Source organism: Macrobrachium nipponense, chromosome 44 (assembly GCF_015104395.2).
Source record: "Macrobrachium nipponense isolate FS-2020 chromosome 44, ASM1510439v2, whole genome shotgun sequence".
In the NCBI taxonomy this organism is placed as follows: Eukaryota; Metazoa; Arthropoda; class Malacostraca; order Decapoda; family Palaemonidae; genus Macrobrachium; species Macrobrachium nipponense.
Window position 1 is genome coordinate 10,547,375 of NC_087221.1, and position 17,558 is coordinate 10,564,932.

Here is a 17,558-nt window from a genome sequence, read left to right on the forward strand (position 1 = left end):
GCAATCCACATGATCATGAGATGGATTAGATCTTCACTTATAGTCACGATAAGCTGCCAATGAATGTATATGACATATTTTACTGTTGTGTGGGTATGCCTTTAAATGTAGTATGTACCTCATGATAATTATTACCTATGGCATACCAGTTCATTAATTATGTCCAAATGAACTTTTCTTTCAAACTAGGTATAATGTTGCGCTTTGGGCCATTAATAATTTTTCCTTATCCACAAAAACTTTTGATTGTATGAAACATGTCATACTCTCTTTACCACTCTAACATCTGGAACAATGGCTTCATTTTCACGAGTCCACTCGGTTGGTTCGTTTTCAGTTCCTTCTCCTTCCTCACCTTATAATCTAGTTGACTTGAGAAGGTCGTCCAACTCTTCATTTGTCAAAACTGAACAGTTTTTGAACATGATCTACCACTTTCTACCATATCAAAATTTTTTTTTACCTCCGTCATTCTGGGAAGTTTTTGAAATCCCATAGCATGTATCCACAAGTTATGGCTTAATTCATCGTTACTCCTTTATACCACAGCAGTGGTTATTGATTTCCAGTAATCTGTGATTTTATATAAAGTTCAACATCAATCACTATTCAAATTATCTCCAATATGTACCTGTTGAGTGAATGATGCCTTGGCTCATCTAATATACCCCTGTCCAATGGTTAATTAGTGAGGTTGTGTTCTGTGGCAATACCACCACCTACACACTTTCGATGTTGATCAACTGAGGGCTGGCCATGTTCATTACTTATGATTTATAAAACCTTGTAGGGCAACCCTTCCTTCTCCATGTGATTTTACATCAGGTAAGATACCCCTCAGTGAATAACACTGCTGTGACCAATCCTTGTGGTTGTATTGCTTGAAAACAGGCAGGTAATTTTTGTTTTTGACAGTGACAATTCTTTGCTCTGTGAATGTCAAACCTTTTATCATGGTAAACATCAGGCTTTTATCATTTACCTATCTGTATTACTACATATTTGATACCAATATTAATCTGTTCTATACTTTTGGGTCTGACACCTGACTTGCACTTTTATAGATATAGGTTCTGTTGGGATCCTTTTATAGAACAGGCCTGTTTTGTTATAATTAAAATTTTGCTTCAAGAATTTATCCTTATTATCAGTCATTTTCTTTAACTGTTCTCATGCCATGGTTACCCTTCCAATGCTCTTCCCTTAACTCATGTGAGCTAAAAACTTTTTGTTGTAGCACATTGCAGACATCAGCACATACCAGTCATTGGGCATCAGTTTTCTATTCATATCTCCCATTCATGATTTTTACACCTTGTCATGCCCTGCAAAGCAAACATACCACATTCTATAGTTTGTATTTTTCTTCATATATGGAGTACTCACATACTGAGCAAGAGTACTCCATATATGTAGTGTAGGTTTGTATTAGTGTTGGAGCAATTTGCTATTTGAAGTACAATACAGCAGAAAAAGTTGATCTTCATCACTTCACAAAAGTCTGGGAACCTAAGTTGTTGACTGGTCAGCACACAATAGCAAAATTCATGGACAACAGTAGCTACCCAAATGCAACCAGAGAGAATGCTACAGAGCCTGGATGACAGCTTTGCAGGAAATTGCAGGTGTGGGAACAAACAAAGAATCATATACTTTTGGTGCAGCAGTACACATCGGATAATCAGACTCATTGTCAAACATTATACAGACTTCTGAATTCATCTTTAAAGCAAATGCTCAATACTTTCGCTTAGTTCTTGAACACGTTTTTCATCTTTTTGCAAGTTTTGTTTTTTTTATTATTGCTTTCCGAACTGTACCACTTGCAGTGTGCCTTGCATGGCACACTTGAGACAAATATTAAGGTTCTTAACAGCAACCCTTTAAACCCAAATACATTCCTTTCTGCTTGTTACTTTGATCTATTTCTCTCAAGCTGTTCAAGTTATTTATTTTTCTTCTAATCTTAGTTTTTTGTAATGAAAAAACCCTTCAGACAAGCCCTCAAATTGTTACCTGGTTAAAATATTTAATAAAAAAAATACTTGCCAACATTTTTTGGCAGTTTCAATATTATAATGTTGATGGTTACTAGATGGAATGACTTATTTTTATTTCAGAGGCAAATCTGTCAACATATTGGTAGATGATGACACACAAGACTAGCAATTACAAAAGGGCCAGATCTATCGTAAGTGATGACCTTGACACTATGGACATTCTGGCAAAATGTGGACTACACAAAAAACATCTAACCCTGTCAATGGAAAGTCTGGCAATACTTAAAATAATGATGATATCAAGATTTACATCACTACAGATTTATGACAGCTGATAACCCAATCCATTTGTTTCAACCAGTATTGTACTTTAATGTGTTTTTCACAATGGCCTGAACTTGAAATCAAAACAAAAGACTAAAAAATTTCTTTTTAATATCTCAACATCTATGGGTTTTCTGACAAACTGTTCCTCATACCTTCTCATCATAGGTTCAAACCATCTCATATCTATTTTCCAGCCTCTCAATGATGCTTTCCTCTGCTACTTCCCCATTTATAATACAACCTTTCTATCTATTTTGGCCATGAATCAACAATCTTTAACCACTTTTTTTTAATTATCTAGATCATCTTCATCAGTTCCTGGTCCACTGCATTGAGTAGTACAGGCCTTAGATAGGAAACAAGTCACTGATCTCTCTATCTTTTCTATTTCATCAACACATCAGAAACATGTTCTATTACTTCTACGACCTGCCAGACTACCTTAACTTGGTTCTTTGGTTCTATCTCTTCCCCCACCAGCCCTTCTAATACACTCTACATATATTTCATTATCCTGTCTATCTCTTGTGATGCTATCTGTTACATTCAAAACAACAGTGAGTTCACAACCTCACCTTTCCAATAGCAGTCACATGGTCATATTCCTACCTGTACTTTTTCCTTTGCTTCCTTTTCAGTTACCAAAGCTTTTTATTCACAGTCATTACAGCCCTCTTCTCCAATCTTTCACCTATTTGAAAATTTTCACAGCCTCTACCTCAAATTCTGACATGACAAGTGCATATCAGCCCCCGGGACCTTATTTTTGCACTAATACACAGAATACTAAATTCTCAAGTCAAAATTGTATTACTTGACTATGCCTATCACTCACATTAGCTTCCCAGTAACATTTCCATTAATAGCCTACTCAAACATCAAAATATTTCTTGACTTTAATCTTACATTTTAATACTTAAAGGAATGAGACAAAAACTTAAATTTTCATCTCCGTAGGTACATTCTCACATCTTGAATATCTTAAGGTGGAATATTTTAAAATCAAAGTACTATATGAACTATAAAAATTCAAGCTATACTAAATACACATGGAAATTACCTAGCTGAGTGCATCCACACTACACTAAAACATCAAACACATGGCAGCAACTTATCTTACAAATCACAAATAGGTTGAAAGTAAATCAACGACCTTTATTGGATAATGAACCATTGGCCAATGCTGGATAACCTCATATGAAGCAATGTTATTAAACTTATATTTGACCTGTTTTTGATGTCTTTGCCATGTGTTTATAACATCTTTTACTGAAGTAAGGATGCACTCTACTTTAAGTAGTATAAACTTTAAAGAAAATCATTAGGCAGTCCCCGGGTTACATCAGGTTCGGGTTACATCATTCCAGACTTAGAGCACTTGCCTCACGGTGCCGTTAACCCTGATTTTTCAGCACTGTAAGTGGAATTTACTCTGCCATTACCTGGACTTATGGCACTTACAGTGCCACTAATGGCCACTGTAAGTGCTATTTATTCCCATCATAATTATAATGCTTTGGGTTACAGCAATTTTCAGCTGACAGCTTGCCACTGGGGACGGAACCCCATCGTAAACCGGGGACTGCCTACAATGACCTACAAAATTTTTACTATACAAATATTCCTTTAGCCTGTGACATGAGTGCATCCCCCATATATTTCTTAAGTAAAGTATACAAAACAAGGCTAAAAGCTTTAACATGTGGCATCATGAATGGTAGTGCTTTTTAAAGGGATTTTTTCCAAGTTTAAAATGTGCAATAACACACATTATTAAAGATTGATCAAGTTCTCCTGTAACAATTACAGGTGAATCTCCACCCTTCCGGTGCTCTGTAAGGGTGCTAAAAAATTTACCTTTATAGGGCTTACTTAAGCTCGACAAAAATTTGCTTTTCATTATTATCACTACTACACGATTCTCAATAACTGACAATACTTACATTACCTTTAACCCAATCTATTTTATCATCAATGCCAGGAATATAGTTTTAATTAGACTTCTCATATTTACGGAGTTGATAATACCACAAGCTTCAGATCTTTTTTTCTACAACTGTTTAATAATTTCAAGTGCCTATAATAATCTATGTTGTTAGGTACTTTGATAGTTCCTTACATCATTAATTTGTACACCTTTTCTTCTATGCCACTTCTGTCACAAATGAACAGTTACCTAGACACTAGTAGTTAATGTTGCTCTTTATTTACATATGCCATAATTAGTAGTGTCATATACAGTTTAATGTTCTGCCAATCTTATTTGTGGTTACAACCAAATAGTATCCTCATAAAGCTCATGGGGTTGTATGATTTATTATTCAGAAAATCATACAAAAGTCATGATGAAATTAGTAAATGAACAAAGTGCTTTAAACAATTTTCAATTTTTTAACATAGTTTACAGTGAAAAATGGAGTTTTACATGTTATCCCTGATAAAACAAGGCATGTTTTTTTTAAGGTTGTGGATGTGTTGAGAGCAATTTTAATATTAATTGCTTCTCTAACAGAGAAAGGCAAGTTCACAAGGTTGAAGGCTAACTTAACCTGACAGAATCAGCAGAGCAGGGCACCTGTTCTATCTGGCTTGGGTGGCTCTCCCAATCCCTAATTTTATTTCAGGCAAAGGTAGAAGTACCTACTGTTCTTTCTGGTTATAAACAGTCCCATATAATAGTTTCAGTTTTTCTGACAATATCATTGAAAATACATTAAATTTTAATAAGACTAATGCTACAACTCAAGTACCAAGCACTGTTGCCTCAATTATCTGACTTGTATTGCTGTTCATGTACATGTTTGCTCAGTCCATTTTTATTTCATTTTCATATTTTTCACAGATGAGCAGATTATTCTGTAAATTATCCTTTAGGCTTGGACTTTATGAAAAATAATATATAGTATCAAAATTTACTATTGACAAATTATCATAAATACTATTTAAGAGGTGCAGTATCTGGGAGACCAATCACAATTTGAATTAAAACAAATACTGCAACAATGAACAAGTCAAAGTGTGATACAACAACTTATGTGCAATATGTACTGTGTATGCAAACTATCACAAAATACTTGTTAATTTATCTACGGATAACGACCTTCCAAAATAATGGATATGAATTATTATACAACTAACAGTTGAGTAATGATAGACTGAACGTTATGCCAACTGTATGCTCATACACTAATTTCTGTTCCACAAATCTCAAAGCAGCACTGATGAAGATGGAGTACTACTAGGTCTATTGTTTTTCTGATTGGAAACTGTCTTCAATATTTTAATATTCTAAATAGCCAAAAACGTGGTAAAATCATGCTTAATAACTTTATGTAAAAAAGCAGCTCTACAAGTTTGGAATGCTACAAGATGCCTCGGTGTCTGCTAATCATGGACAAGAGATCTGAGAAGGATGCAAGGTGATACCTCTCAACCACCTGAGCACATCCAAGGGAATATTGTATATGCTTGCAAAATGATTTTGGGCCAAAAGCATGCAAATACAAGTATACCTGAGAGATTTTAGTAAAGCAAAAAAATTTTATTCAGGAGAGATAGGGTTAAATGATTTTCACATTACACAAGCCAGTAGAACTTTCTTTTCAAACTTGGGAGTGATGTACGTACTTGGTGCTAATATTCATCATTTCATGAGGTGTTTAGCATTCTGATATTCTTTCCTAGATTGGCAATATGATCCTATCTCAGTGGTACATGGTATAGTTAACAACTGCTATTCAAATAACTAAGAAATCCAACGTGAAAAACTAATGAACAAAAATAGCAGGGCTCTATTATTCACAGACATCTTAATCCTGATCTCATTTAACCAAAATGAAGCATTGATTGAGGCAATAAACATGTTGACATGGACAAGATCAAAATTAAATAAAAGATATTTTCTGAATGTATTATAAAGGAAATACGTTGATTTATTAAAAATAACATGTATACAGTAAGGGCATGAAATAAAGACCCTTTAAACTTCTACTTGAGCCATTTCAGCCACATGGCAGTCTGTGAAGCTGAAGTTGCCTACATAGGCAATAAAAGTAAATACAGTACAAAAGAGAAAATAATTATTTTAAATTATTTAACGCCAAAATACACTCAAAAGGTTGTACTGAGTAAAGACATGTAAGGCTTTTAGACATGTAAGGCTTTGAATATTACTGTACTACTTATTTTCTCACTTTAAACATGACATTTATCAAGAGAGATAAAAAGTGACAAAGAAAAACCACTCATCTCCTCATTTGACCTTTTAAGTGTTTTTATATCCCAAACTTCAAAATTAAAAAATGAAGAAATGTGAGCATGTACCTATGAATATCCCAAGTAATATCTTTCATACTTCTAAATTCCAGATGATAAATCTCTATGTAGGCATAAGTCCTATTACAGTAAAAATTAATAGCATTATTTGTAGCTGGGAAAAATTTACAAAATCAAGCTTAGTTATAGCTTGTTTTTTTCATACAATGGTATGAACAGTCATCCTACCAAAGGTTAATTGCTTTTTTCAGTGTTACCTAAGACACTGAGACTTGACTAAATATCACCACACACCTGCATTTTTAAAATCATCAGTAAGAAACTGTACATGAAGAAAAAGCAAAAAAAATTAAACACACACACACTTGAGGCTCTTCAGAAGTTTATGATGTGCAAGTAAAATTAATCATTAAGTGACTGGCTTTCATTCCACAAGAAACTCTAGTTTGAATATATTATAAACACCACCTTTCTCCTGTATCCTCTTTGGTACTGACTAAAGATAAGAAAAATATTGGCTTATGACTTTAAACAGGGATACATTGAATAGTATTTCATTCAGTAAGCATCTGAGACATACCAGCTTGAACATGTCAAAGAGAATTTGTTCACTAATAGCCTGAAATGACATGACAATGCTTGCATGCCGAGACCATGTAACAAAGTCATTATGGATGGATTCAGTAAAATTAGATTTATCACTGGTGATAAGCGAACTACTGTTATGAATAATCTCAATGAAAATGTGCTTACTGAACTTTTATTCTAAATTAGAAATAATAAACATCAGCCATAGATCATCATCTTTCTGCAATGATCTAAACATCAGTCATAGATCATCATCTTTCTGCAATGACCTAACCTCACTGAAAAAAAATATTCATATACAGTACATTTCATCAATGAACATATTTTCCTTTTCCTAACTTAACATACTGTACAATTAGTTGAAAGGAAAAAGGAACAAGATTTCACCATTATTATATACTCACAGAAATGACACGCAATAAATCTGTTACAGATTCCCTAAATACCCAAGATATTAGTCTAACTCTTCGGAAGTGAGGGGTTGCCGTGATGTCAAACCATCCATGCCAACCTCATCCTCAGAATCATCATCTCCAAGTCCACCTCCAAGCAACCCTTGCAGTAAATTTCCTGTTAAGAAAATGTCATTAAAAGGAAGAAACTGTCCAAAAACTAACTTTTATCAAATGCAGAAATACAATGGTAAGAGGGCAGTTCTGCTTCTCAGATGCTTGGAAAATATACAGTGGAACATTCAATTTAATTCCATAACTTCTTGCCTGATCAAGACTAGACTTTTTACTTTACTCATTCAATTTATTACAAAATTTAACCAAAAGTTATTAATACTAACTCAGTTGTCATAAAATAGCCTTTAACTATGCATAACATATCCAGGTGCATGAAACAAAGTGCTATTTCAAACAAAAAGGTTCCAGCGTCATAAATAAGAAAATAAAAAAGGTAGAACTTGCTAACATGATAGCGGAAGAAAGCTAGGATTTAATACAGTTGGAAGCACACCAGCACTGAAGATGAAGAAGATGATGATGAGGAAAAAATGGAAAAAGTAAAGAGGTTAGTTGGTATGCTCTCAAAAGTGAATAGTACAGCCATATTTGAGCTAGAGGTTTTGGGCTCATGTTAACTAGTTCACAAAAATGAAACCACAAATCACAAACTTGCAAGATGCTATCATGAAATTTATGAAGAAACATGAAATTTTTAAAGTAATTTGCATTTTTCATAGGTGTAAAAACCTCAACCTTTCATACTGGAGTGCGTACCCTGTTGCACATGCACTAGACTGGCTATGTACTGACTAAACAAGGTGGTATTCAGGTAGAGATGGGAAAAAGGGATGCCTATTCTTACCCAACCAATGCTACCCATTGTCCTTCTAACCTGCATTGAAAATTAAAAACCGATGGAAAAAAATGAAGCTGGGGAATGAGGTAGGTTGCCCCCAATATGATCGCTTCTATACATAGAAAAAATTCACTAGTGCCTGCTGGAGTCTGATTAAAAAGAGGTAAAAGATTTTTGGTGGCAATGGGTGTTAGCCAAGATGGCAGAAAGGACGAGGGTGCAGCTTTAACCCTTCCCGGCTACATCGCATCAGTTTTCTTTAGCCCAGGTGACTAAATGAGGGGTGGCTTGAGATGGGCCATATATGTTAAGACTGAAGGTTTGTTAATTATGGAAAATACAAACTGATTTAAAATTTGTTATTTATTCATACACAAAACAAACCTTTGGTCGCAATGTAAGGGAGATTTACTCTTGGAGGGAGGATAGAGAAAACCTCAAAACCAATCAGAGGTTCAGTGCACCAGGGTTCACTTCCTGGCCAACATAGGACATAGGAAGGAGTCACATAACTCTGATCTGTTAAGTAATAGGTTACTCAGTAGCCAGACATCTGGGTCAAAAGACAATGTGAACTCCTGTTACATTGTGTCTTCTAGGAATACTATAAGGAAATTGTAATGGTTGGAGACAACAAAACTTACGTTTGCCACCAACCTTGATTGTTGCCACGGCCTCTATCCCCTTGAAAGAGGGGGGAAGGGACTTGATTCTACATACGTATATAGTTTGTAATGTGCAAGAAAAAGTTAAAAAAACAACAGAATGGAGCACTCTCATCTCTTATCTGACCAGTTCCAGTGCATGATGGATTATGCAATTCTTTCTAATGCCTGCCGGTAGAGGAGAAAAAGAAAGAGGGAGGAATAAGACCAGTCATCCCATTCACTCTCTTTCAAAACCAGCATCTTAGGAAAGATACAAACTGTCCCACTAGGGGCACTGGATACAAACTGTCCCACTAGGGGCACTGGATAAGTTACACAACTTACTGAGAAGCCACCGGCAGAACCAGGGAAAAAGTGTCCATGTGAAAGTGGTTTTGCGAAGCCATGTACCTGCCTTTAAAAGCCTTTCAACCAACAAGTCATCTTTAAAGTGATAGATAGCCCAGAACCCTAACATCACATATTCTTGCATGGGCTGTATTTTCATCTTTATGTGAAGAAATATAGGTTTGCTTGATTACTACACATAGCCAAATAGAGATACATAGTGTTCTTGGACACTTCCTTCTTTTTCCAGCCTGTACTACCAAAGTCTTTGACAACAAGGTCTGAGATGTCAAGGCTTTTTTAGATGGTTATGCAATGCCATGACAGGACATACAAGCAATTTGTCGGGACATTACCAACATCTCCATAGGAAGAGACAGAAAAAGACTAATCTGTCACCGTGAACAGTGTGATTTCAAGTCTTAGCTATGAATTCCAGGACAAATTCAAAGGCTGCAGATGCCCAACCCCTTGCGTGTTTAACATCAAAAGAGTGGTGAAGTTCACTAACTTTCTTTGGTGAGGCCAAGCCTAAAAGGAAAACCATCTTGAGGGTTAAATTTCTATCTGATGAAGCCTATAAATGTTTGTATGGACTACATGTGAGAACGCAAAGCACCAGTCTTAGGTCCCAATTCAGAGGTCTCGGATCTCTCGGGGAACAGGACTGTTCAAACTCATGAGAAGCATAAAGAATTATTTGACTGGGCGTGAGGTTTGCAGAATGTATTAGATTAGCTTTACTTGAGAACTTGCCAAGACTAGCCAGTCATCGAGCACCTACAGATTCGCGGGCCCACTCAACCGCCGACCAAAATCGGCGGAAGAACACCAAAACCAATATGGCGGCAATAACAAAACAACAACAAACAAAGTAGTTCCGAAAGTTTAAGCGAAACGGTAAAGTAGGACCCCTTTGGGAATCCGGGGTTTTTGGGTTGAGGAGTCAGATACGAGTGGCAATGACCACCGAAAACTTTATATAAACAGTAATGGGGGAGCCTGTTGGGAACCAGGGTTTTTGGGTGGGGGGAAGCAGATACGGTGCGCGTGGGAGCAAAATAACACACAATTTAACAGTAGGTTGACCTCTTACTCTGCAATCGCGATGCGGGCAACGCTAGCCTACTACTTACCCAAAGTTAAGACTTATTACCTATTTTAAATATGTTGACCCCTTACTCTACAATCGCGATGCGGGCTATGCTAGCCTACTGCTTACCCAAATTTAGGACTTTTTACCTATTTTACTCTACAAACGGGAAACAGACCAAGGTAGCCTACTGTACCTACATCTGGTACTACTTACATTTAACATGTTAGCCTACAAACGAACGCACCAAACCCAATAAAACCTACCTAACCTGACTTAGGGAGCGCGGCCTTCCCTAACCGGGGGAGAATATGGTAAAGGTTGTGACCTAACCAATAGAACCAACATAACCTGACTTAGGGAGAGTGTCCTTACCAATAGAACCAACCTAACCTGACTTACAGAGAGTGGCCTTGCCTAGCCGGGGCTGGACCCCCCGGTGTGGTAACGAATTTTGTGATCAAACTAATGCGACCAACCTAACCGTGTGGCTGGCCGGTCTAACCACGGACAATCCACCATATGTCCCAGTTGTAACGAAGGTTGTGACCTAACCAAAGAAACCAACCTAACCGCACTTAGGATGTAAACTACCCTAAATACATTATTGCACTTACCTTAGACTTTAAAATCTTCCATGTCAGAGTCGGAAAATTCTGGTACGGCGATTCTGGGCCTTTTGACTGGGGGTGGGATGTCTAGCATAGACATTTCGGTTTGAACACCGTGGTCACAGGTTTGTTGAGGTTGTTGAGTACTGCGGGACAAAGGATGGATTTTCCTTGGCGTTGACTCTACTTTCTTTAATGGGTATGTGCGTTTAATGAGGTCGAGGAATGTTTTGAACGGGCTACCGCTGTTATTAAAGTAACATTTTTTTATGCAATACATAGAAAAATACGAAGGGTACAGAGATTTCACCATACCACTCCATGGAAAAAAGTTTCATTTTAAAACCCGCCATGTAGATTCGATAGTGTTGGTGTGTATTTTTTTGTCGGTTGGATCGACGAAGTGTAAAGAGTGATTGATATTTAAGTGTTCTTTAAAATGCTTACTTAGTGTTGTGTATGATTTCCAACAGTCTGAAATAATGATGGAATCTGGGTAAATGTTTACAATGAGGATTGGAAGCAGAGTTTCGGCCGATCGGTCTTGAACAATTTGGAAAAACGTGTCCTTTGTTTCGCGGTCTATTCCACCTAAAACCCAACAACCATCAACACGCCGACCTTTGTTGAATTTACGTTTGCCAAACTTTGACTCGTCAATTTCAACAATGTGGCCAGGTCCACCGATTTTGCGATTGTCCTCAACCAAAATGTCGATACAGACGTCCCGGCAGAAATTATACCAGTCCACCATGGTGTTAGGTGAACCGATCTGAAGAGTCATTTGCATGAAGGCCTGTGGTAGCTCGTGGATCCAGCCATAAATTAATTGGAGGATTGTGCCGAAATCAAGGTGTGAGCGGGAGAAGAAAGAGCTATTCCGTATCGCGATTCTTTTACGGCACGTGAGTAAGGAGCACAGCCACACGAAACTGTCTTCTTCTTTAACGAGGCTGACTGTTCCCACTCTACACTGCTCACAAGTTCCACTAAAATCGCCCAAAAGTCCCCTCTTGAATAGATATGTACGTAGTACATCAACGTCTTCACATAATTTAAAAAGAACACCAAACGTAACCGGACTTGCAGCCGAAAAAGCAGCGAGGGACGGGTGTGATGTGCCCGGAGACGCCATGTTGACTGCTTTGAAAACACGCGGGGTTAAGGTCGAGCTAGGTGGAAGGGCACCCTGGGTCGAAGGGACTACTTACTGTGGCGGATGGATTTGGGTGTTGTGCGGCCCAGGAAATTGGAAATTGGCCCCCAAAACTGTAGGTAAATAAGAACAGCATACGTCTACATCGTCACGCATGTTAATAAAGTGCGATATCGTAACGGGAATTGCAGAAGCAAAAGCAATGGGGGCTGGGTGAGGTGTTATAGGAGACATGTTGCCTTTTTTTAATGTTCGTGCCATGTTTCGAATGTTCGCTGGGTGTAGGTTGTGATAGGTGAACAGCCACCCGAGGTCGTAGGGACTACTTACCGTGGCAGATGGATTTGGGTGTCGCACGGCCCGGGAATCTGTAAACTACCCGAATGCTAAGTACCAGTCTTAGGTCCCAATTCAGAGGTCTCAGATCTCTAAGGGAACAGGACTGTTCAAACTCATGAGAAGCATAAAGAATTATTTGACTGGGCGTGAGGTTTGCAGAATGTCTTGGATTAGCTTTACTTGAGAACTTGCCAAGACTAGCCAGTCATCAAGGTATCTTAAGACCCGTATTCCCTGAGAATGAGCCCATGTCAAAACTAGGGTGAAAACACTGGTGAAGACTTGTGGGGCAGTTGAAAGACAGAAGCAAAGAACCTGATAGATTGGAAATCTGGAAATATGCAGCCTTGAGACCTATTGGGAGCATGAAGTCATTCTCCATGATGGCTTGAGGAACTGTGCGAGATATTTCCATTTTGAACAGGGTCTTCCTGATGAAAAGATTGAGTCGATAGGTCTATTACCGGTCAACAATCGCCCGCTGCTTTGGAAACCAGTAAGACATGGCTGTAGAATCCTGGAGATGGGTCCTTCACAATCTCCAAGGCTCCTTTTTCCATCATTTTCCTAACTTCCTCTTGGAGAGCTAGATCCTTCACTGAAACTTAAAACCAAGTCTACTGGTAAAGTGACTCTCGGGGAATGGGGGAGGAAACTCAAACGGAAGTAGATATCCTACCTGTGCAACATCTACTACCCAGGTTGCTGACCCAAACTGCTGCCAAGTTGCCCAATGGTTCACCAGGCAGACCCCCACTGATGGCAGCTAGTCTACCTCCCTTAACCCTGCCTCTTCCTCCTCTCCCAGGTCTGGAAGAACAGGGCTGAAAGGACCGTTGCTGAGGAATTTTCTTGGTTGTAGGAAAGGGGTTGATGAACTCTGTGTGGCCCTGTCATGACCTCAGATTTCTTAAGGGAAACAAAAGCTGTTTGAGGTCTGGAGCATCCTCACTATCGTTTACCTCCTCTAGCCCTGCCTCTGCCTCCTCGCCCAGGTCTGGAAGAACGGGGCTGAAAGGGCCATTGCAGAGGAGTTTTTTTTTTGGCTTCGGGAGAGGGTTGATGAACTCTTTGTGGCCCTGTTGTGACTTGAGATTTCTTAGGGGAAATGAAAGATGTTTGAGGTCTGGGTTTAGAAACATTAGCTTAAGGAAAGATGATTTTGAGACAGCTTGATGTACAAGTTGGTCATTATTATCAAGCTCTACATCTGTCAACTGGGGAGTCAAGCTCATCCTTAGGAAAGAGAGAGAAACTTAAAATATCTCCATTCCTCAGAGCTAAGAACGAATCTATACTGACAAATCTTGAGAACTTGGAGAGGGCAGCATCACTTCTTTTAAGCAACCAATTGGCCTACATGTTAGCTGTTAAGTGGGTCAAGTAAGAGACTACAACTACCTAATGAAAGGACATTTTCTTCAGCAACCAATAGCAGTGAAGAGATCTTCGCAACTGCCATTGACCTCAGGTCAAGCCATGAAACAGCCTGGAAAGCTGATAAAGCACTTTGACTCCTCAATAGGAATACACAAGCCCCAACAAAAAGGTTTCGAGGGATATGTGATTGATCTCTCTCAAGAAGAATATGGTGACGGTGGTCTGATGGTGCCAGAATGCCACCCTCCTGTTGGACCAGGAAGGTCGTCTGGAAGACAAGAGAGGGCCTAAGTCTCTCAAGTCCTAAGCTCATGGGTAGATCAGAGGGTCTTTCACACTATGAGGGGTGGGAGGTTTGGAGACACCATCCTGTAACCAAGAGATGTTATTTTTGGATACATACTTCTTGCAAAGTCCTTCACTCAAGAAAAGGCGCCTAAACTCTTGTCTAAGGTTGTTCATCCTTCTCAAGTAACAATCACAGCCAGAATTGGGCACAACATCTGGTCTTGCTCTCCACCAACAAATTCTCAAAAGGAGTGATTTGAGACACTTTAACCTTGGGTTCAGAACCGAGAATTTTGTCTTAGCCATGAATTCTGGAATGAGGGAGAATGAAAAAGATGAAGCCATAGGCAAGGCTTCAAGACTGCTTTCTATAGCACTAACTGGTACTAATGAATGAAAAATACACTCAAAACTCCATGAGTGGATAACTTCAAAAATGAACTGAAAAGTGCAGGCTGGACGTGCACTTTCTCATTCAGATTTCCACCTTAGATTCAAAGGGAAGAACTGAGAACACTAGCACCCAGGCACTAACAGTCGAGTTGAACTAGAATAACATCCTGCTGTGCAGAGAGCATGATGCAGACAACCCAATGGCATCAAACCTTCAACTCAAGCACCTGCACTGTTCAAGGATGTAAAGCACGACACCGCTCTACTTTACTTGAAACAAGTCCTGACAATTATGAACCATTCATCTACCACTGAGATACTCAACTATTGCATAAAATCTGCAAGATTCAATATGCTGTAAACTCAACAAGAATGGTGCAGTGCAGATGAGATGTCCCTGAGATAGGAACTCATCCTAGGTATGTGCACTGTCCCCTTCAGATGCTTCTAAACCTAAAGTGATACTGCAAGCAAACAGTAAAGAAACCCTTACAAAGGTTTCTGTTGCCAAAGAAAATCAAAGGTACCTTAAAAACCTGGTTTAACATGGCAAAGCGGCAAGAAGTCTCAACTGGAATTTCCATACCGTATCAGACAGGAAAATGAAAAAAAAAGGCTTGTGCAAGCAATACAAGATACCTGGCAACAGTAGAGTAGCCTAAGATCACTTGCCAAGGCTGAGAAAGGTATTCTTTCTGGGACAGGAACTGTCGGATCCCTGTTCACTAACATTCCTGTAGATGAAATGATCCAAATTATCTTGGATAGTGCACAGGGACCCCTCTATGCCCGTTCTGAACATCCCCAAACATGCCCTCCGTGCAACGCTGGAGATTTGCACCAAGGTATCTCCCTTCTCCAACTGCCATGGACATATGTTTACCCAGATCGAGGGATTGGAAGACGGACTCCCCACTCGGAGTCCTGTTTGCCATTTTCTACATGGGAACCAACAAGCAGAGTCTTTGAAAGCAACAACCAGCCAAAAAATATACTTGAGTTATATCGACATCTTCATTGTGGCTGATTCCTGGAAAGAAATTGATGAGCTGAGGCATGCCTTCCACCAGCATGGTAGCCTCCATTTCCCGACTGAATATAACAGACCGCAGCCTTTCCCTCCTTGATATTTCGGTTGAAGAAGGGAAGCCCAGTTTACCACTAAAGTCTTCACAAAACATAGGTATGTCTTAATGGAGGAGGTGAGTGCCCCAAGAGGTACAAGAGTTCTACAATCAGCACTGATCCTCCTGGAAAGACTCTCATGACAAACTAGAGCAAGCTGCCAGGGTCCTTATTGATAATGGCCACTCCAATTGTGAAGTATAAGTGTATCCAAAGGAACAATGAAAGCTGGTACCAACAGGAACCACGCCTTGACACCCCTGAACAAGTCTGACTTTTCTACAAAGGGCACTTCCACAGGAAGTAAATAAGGAAGACGAGGAAACCCTTAAGAAGATCATTAAAGAAAACGTCTGCCCTTCCAATCCTGGTAAGACTATTCAACTAATTATTTACTATAAAAGTAGAAAAAGCAGCAGCTTGGTTATGAAGAATAATCCAACGTGGTGTACTAATACTCAAGAATTTCCTGCCATGACCAGGTGGGAGTAATAGTCAATGATACCAGGGCTGCCTTTAGCCTGAGAATCTCCTGATGATTGTGCAAAATTTTGAAGTCATCAATTAAGCCCCTGACCACTGCCACCTGCATCTCCTGCTAGCTGAAAGCCCTGCATATTGGTAAATAACAGCCCTTACTTAATACTATTCAGGAGACCTTCCACTTTGCCACAACTGCCAGGCAACAAGTAGTAAGTCCCCTACAGGAGACGAAGACCAATCAGACTTCAGCAGAGGAGCAGAATCAACATGATTCATCCCAGCTGTACTCTCTGGCTTGCTCCAATGAGCAACCTCTGCAGGCGACATCAACCAGAAGGCTTCTCCTGAGAAGAAATCCCCCCCAGGTAGCCAACCATAAATCAACCCCAGATCAGACCCCGCTAACCCCTACTATAAAACTGACCCATCCACAACGCTCACTCAGAACGTCCCTTGCAACGTCCCAAAGATGGCTATGGAAATGGCCAAAACATGTCAACACTAGAGGAATATCAGACCCCGATAATTACAGGAGTCAAGATATTCTAGCGGAGACCAATGTCTGTGCCCCTGTTATAGTCCCAAGATGAATTTCACATACAATTAAAATATATATTCAAAATATACCAGATTAACGCCATGAATATAGGACAATTACTTAGCAGTCTTGCTGATAATGAAAAATGAATTATCAGAAAGATGGAGAAAATTCTTTATAAGATAAACTCGGTTAATTCTGCCATTCTTTTCAATAATAATATAGGCAGTCCCCCTTTACCAGCGGGGGTTCCGTTACAATGGCTTGATAAGTGAAAATCACCAATACTGAAAATTGTTGTGCTTATTGGCACCTATAACTGGATTTTGGGGCCAATAACGGGTAATGATGCCTCTGCTAGGTATGTATCAGTGATAATAAGCAGAAAACAGCACATATCGGTGCCAAAAACCACCTATTTTTGTCAATTTTTCTGGGGACTGCCTGTAGTAATAATAATAATAATAATAATACAGGCAGTCCCTGGTATGGACGGACTCTGTTATCGGCGATCCAGTTTTACGGTGCTTGTCTAGCATTGAAAATCTGTGATTTTCGGTGCCATAATGCACCAATTTCCGGTTATTGTTGCAAATAATAAAGTTATGGCACCAATAAATACCATACTGAGGGGACATTAACTGGTTTTGCAGCACCAC

General features: G+C 39.1%; 1 protein-coding gene across 1 annotated transcript in view; it reads right to left on the minus strand.

Annotated features, from left to right (window-relative positions):
• Positions 1-1,785: 1,785 nt before the first annotated feature.
• Positions 1,786-17,558, minus strand: part of LOC135204024 (Golgi to ER traffic protein 4 homolog) — a 204,423-nt gene continuing 188,650 nt past the window's right edge. Inside the window, exon 8 of the mRNA XM_064233959.1 lies at positions 1,786-7,760. Within this exon, the coding sequence (XP_064090029.1) occupies positions 7,645-7,760 (116 nt within the window). The 3' untranslated portion in view covers positions 1,786-7,644. The remainder of the gene's footprint in view (positions 7,761-17,558) is intronic.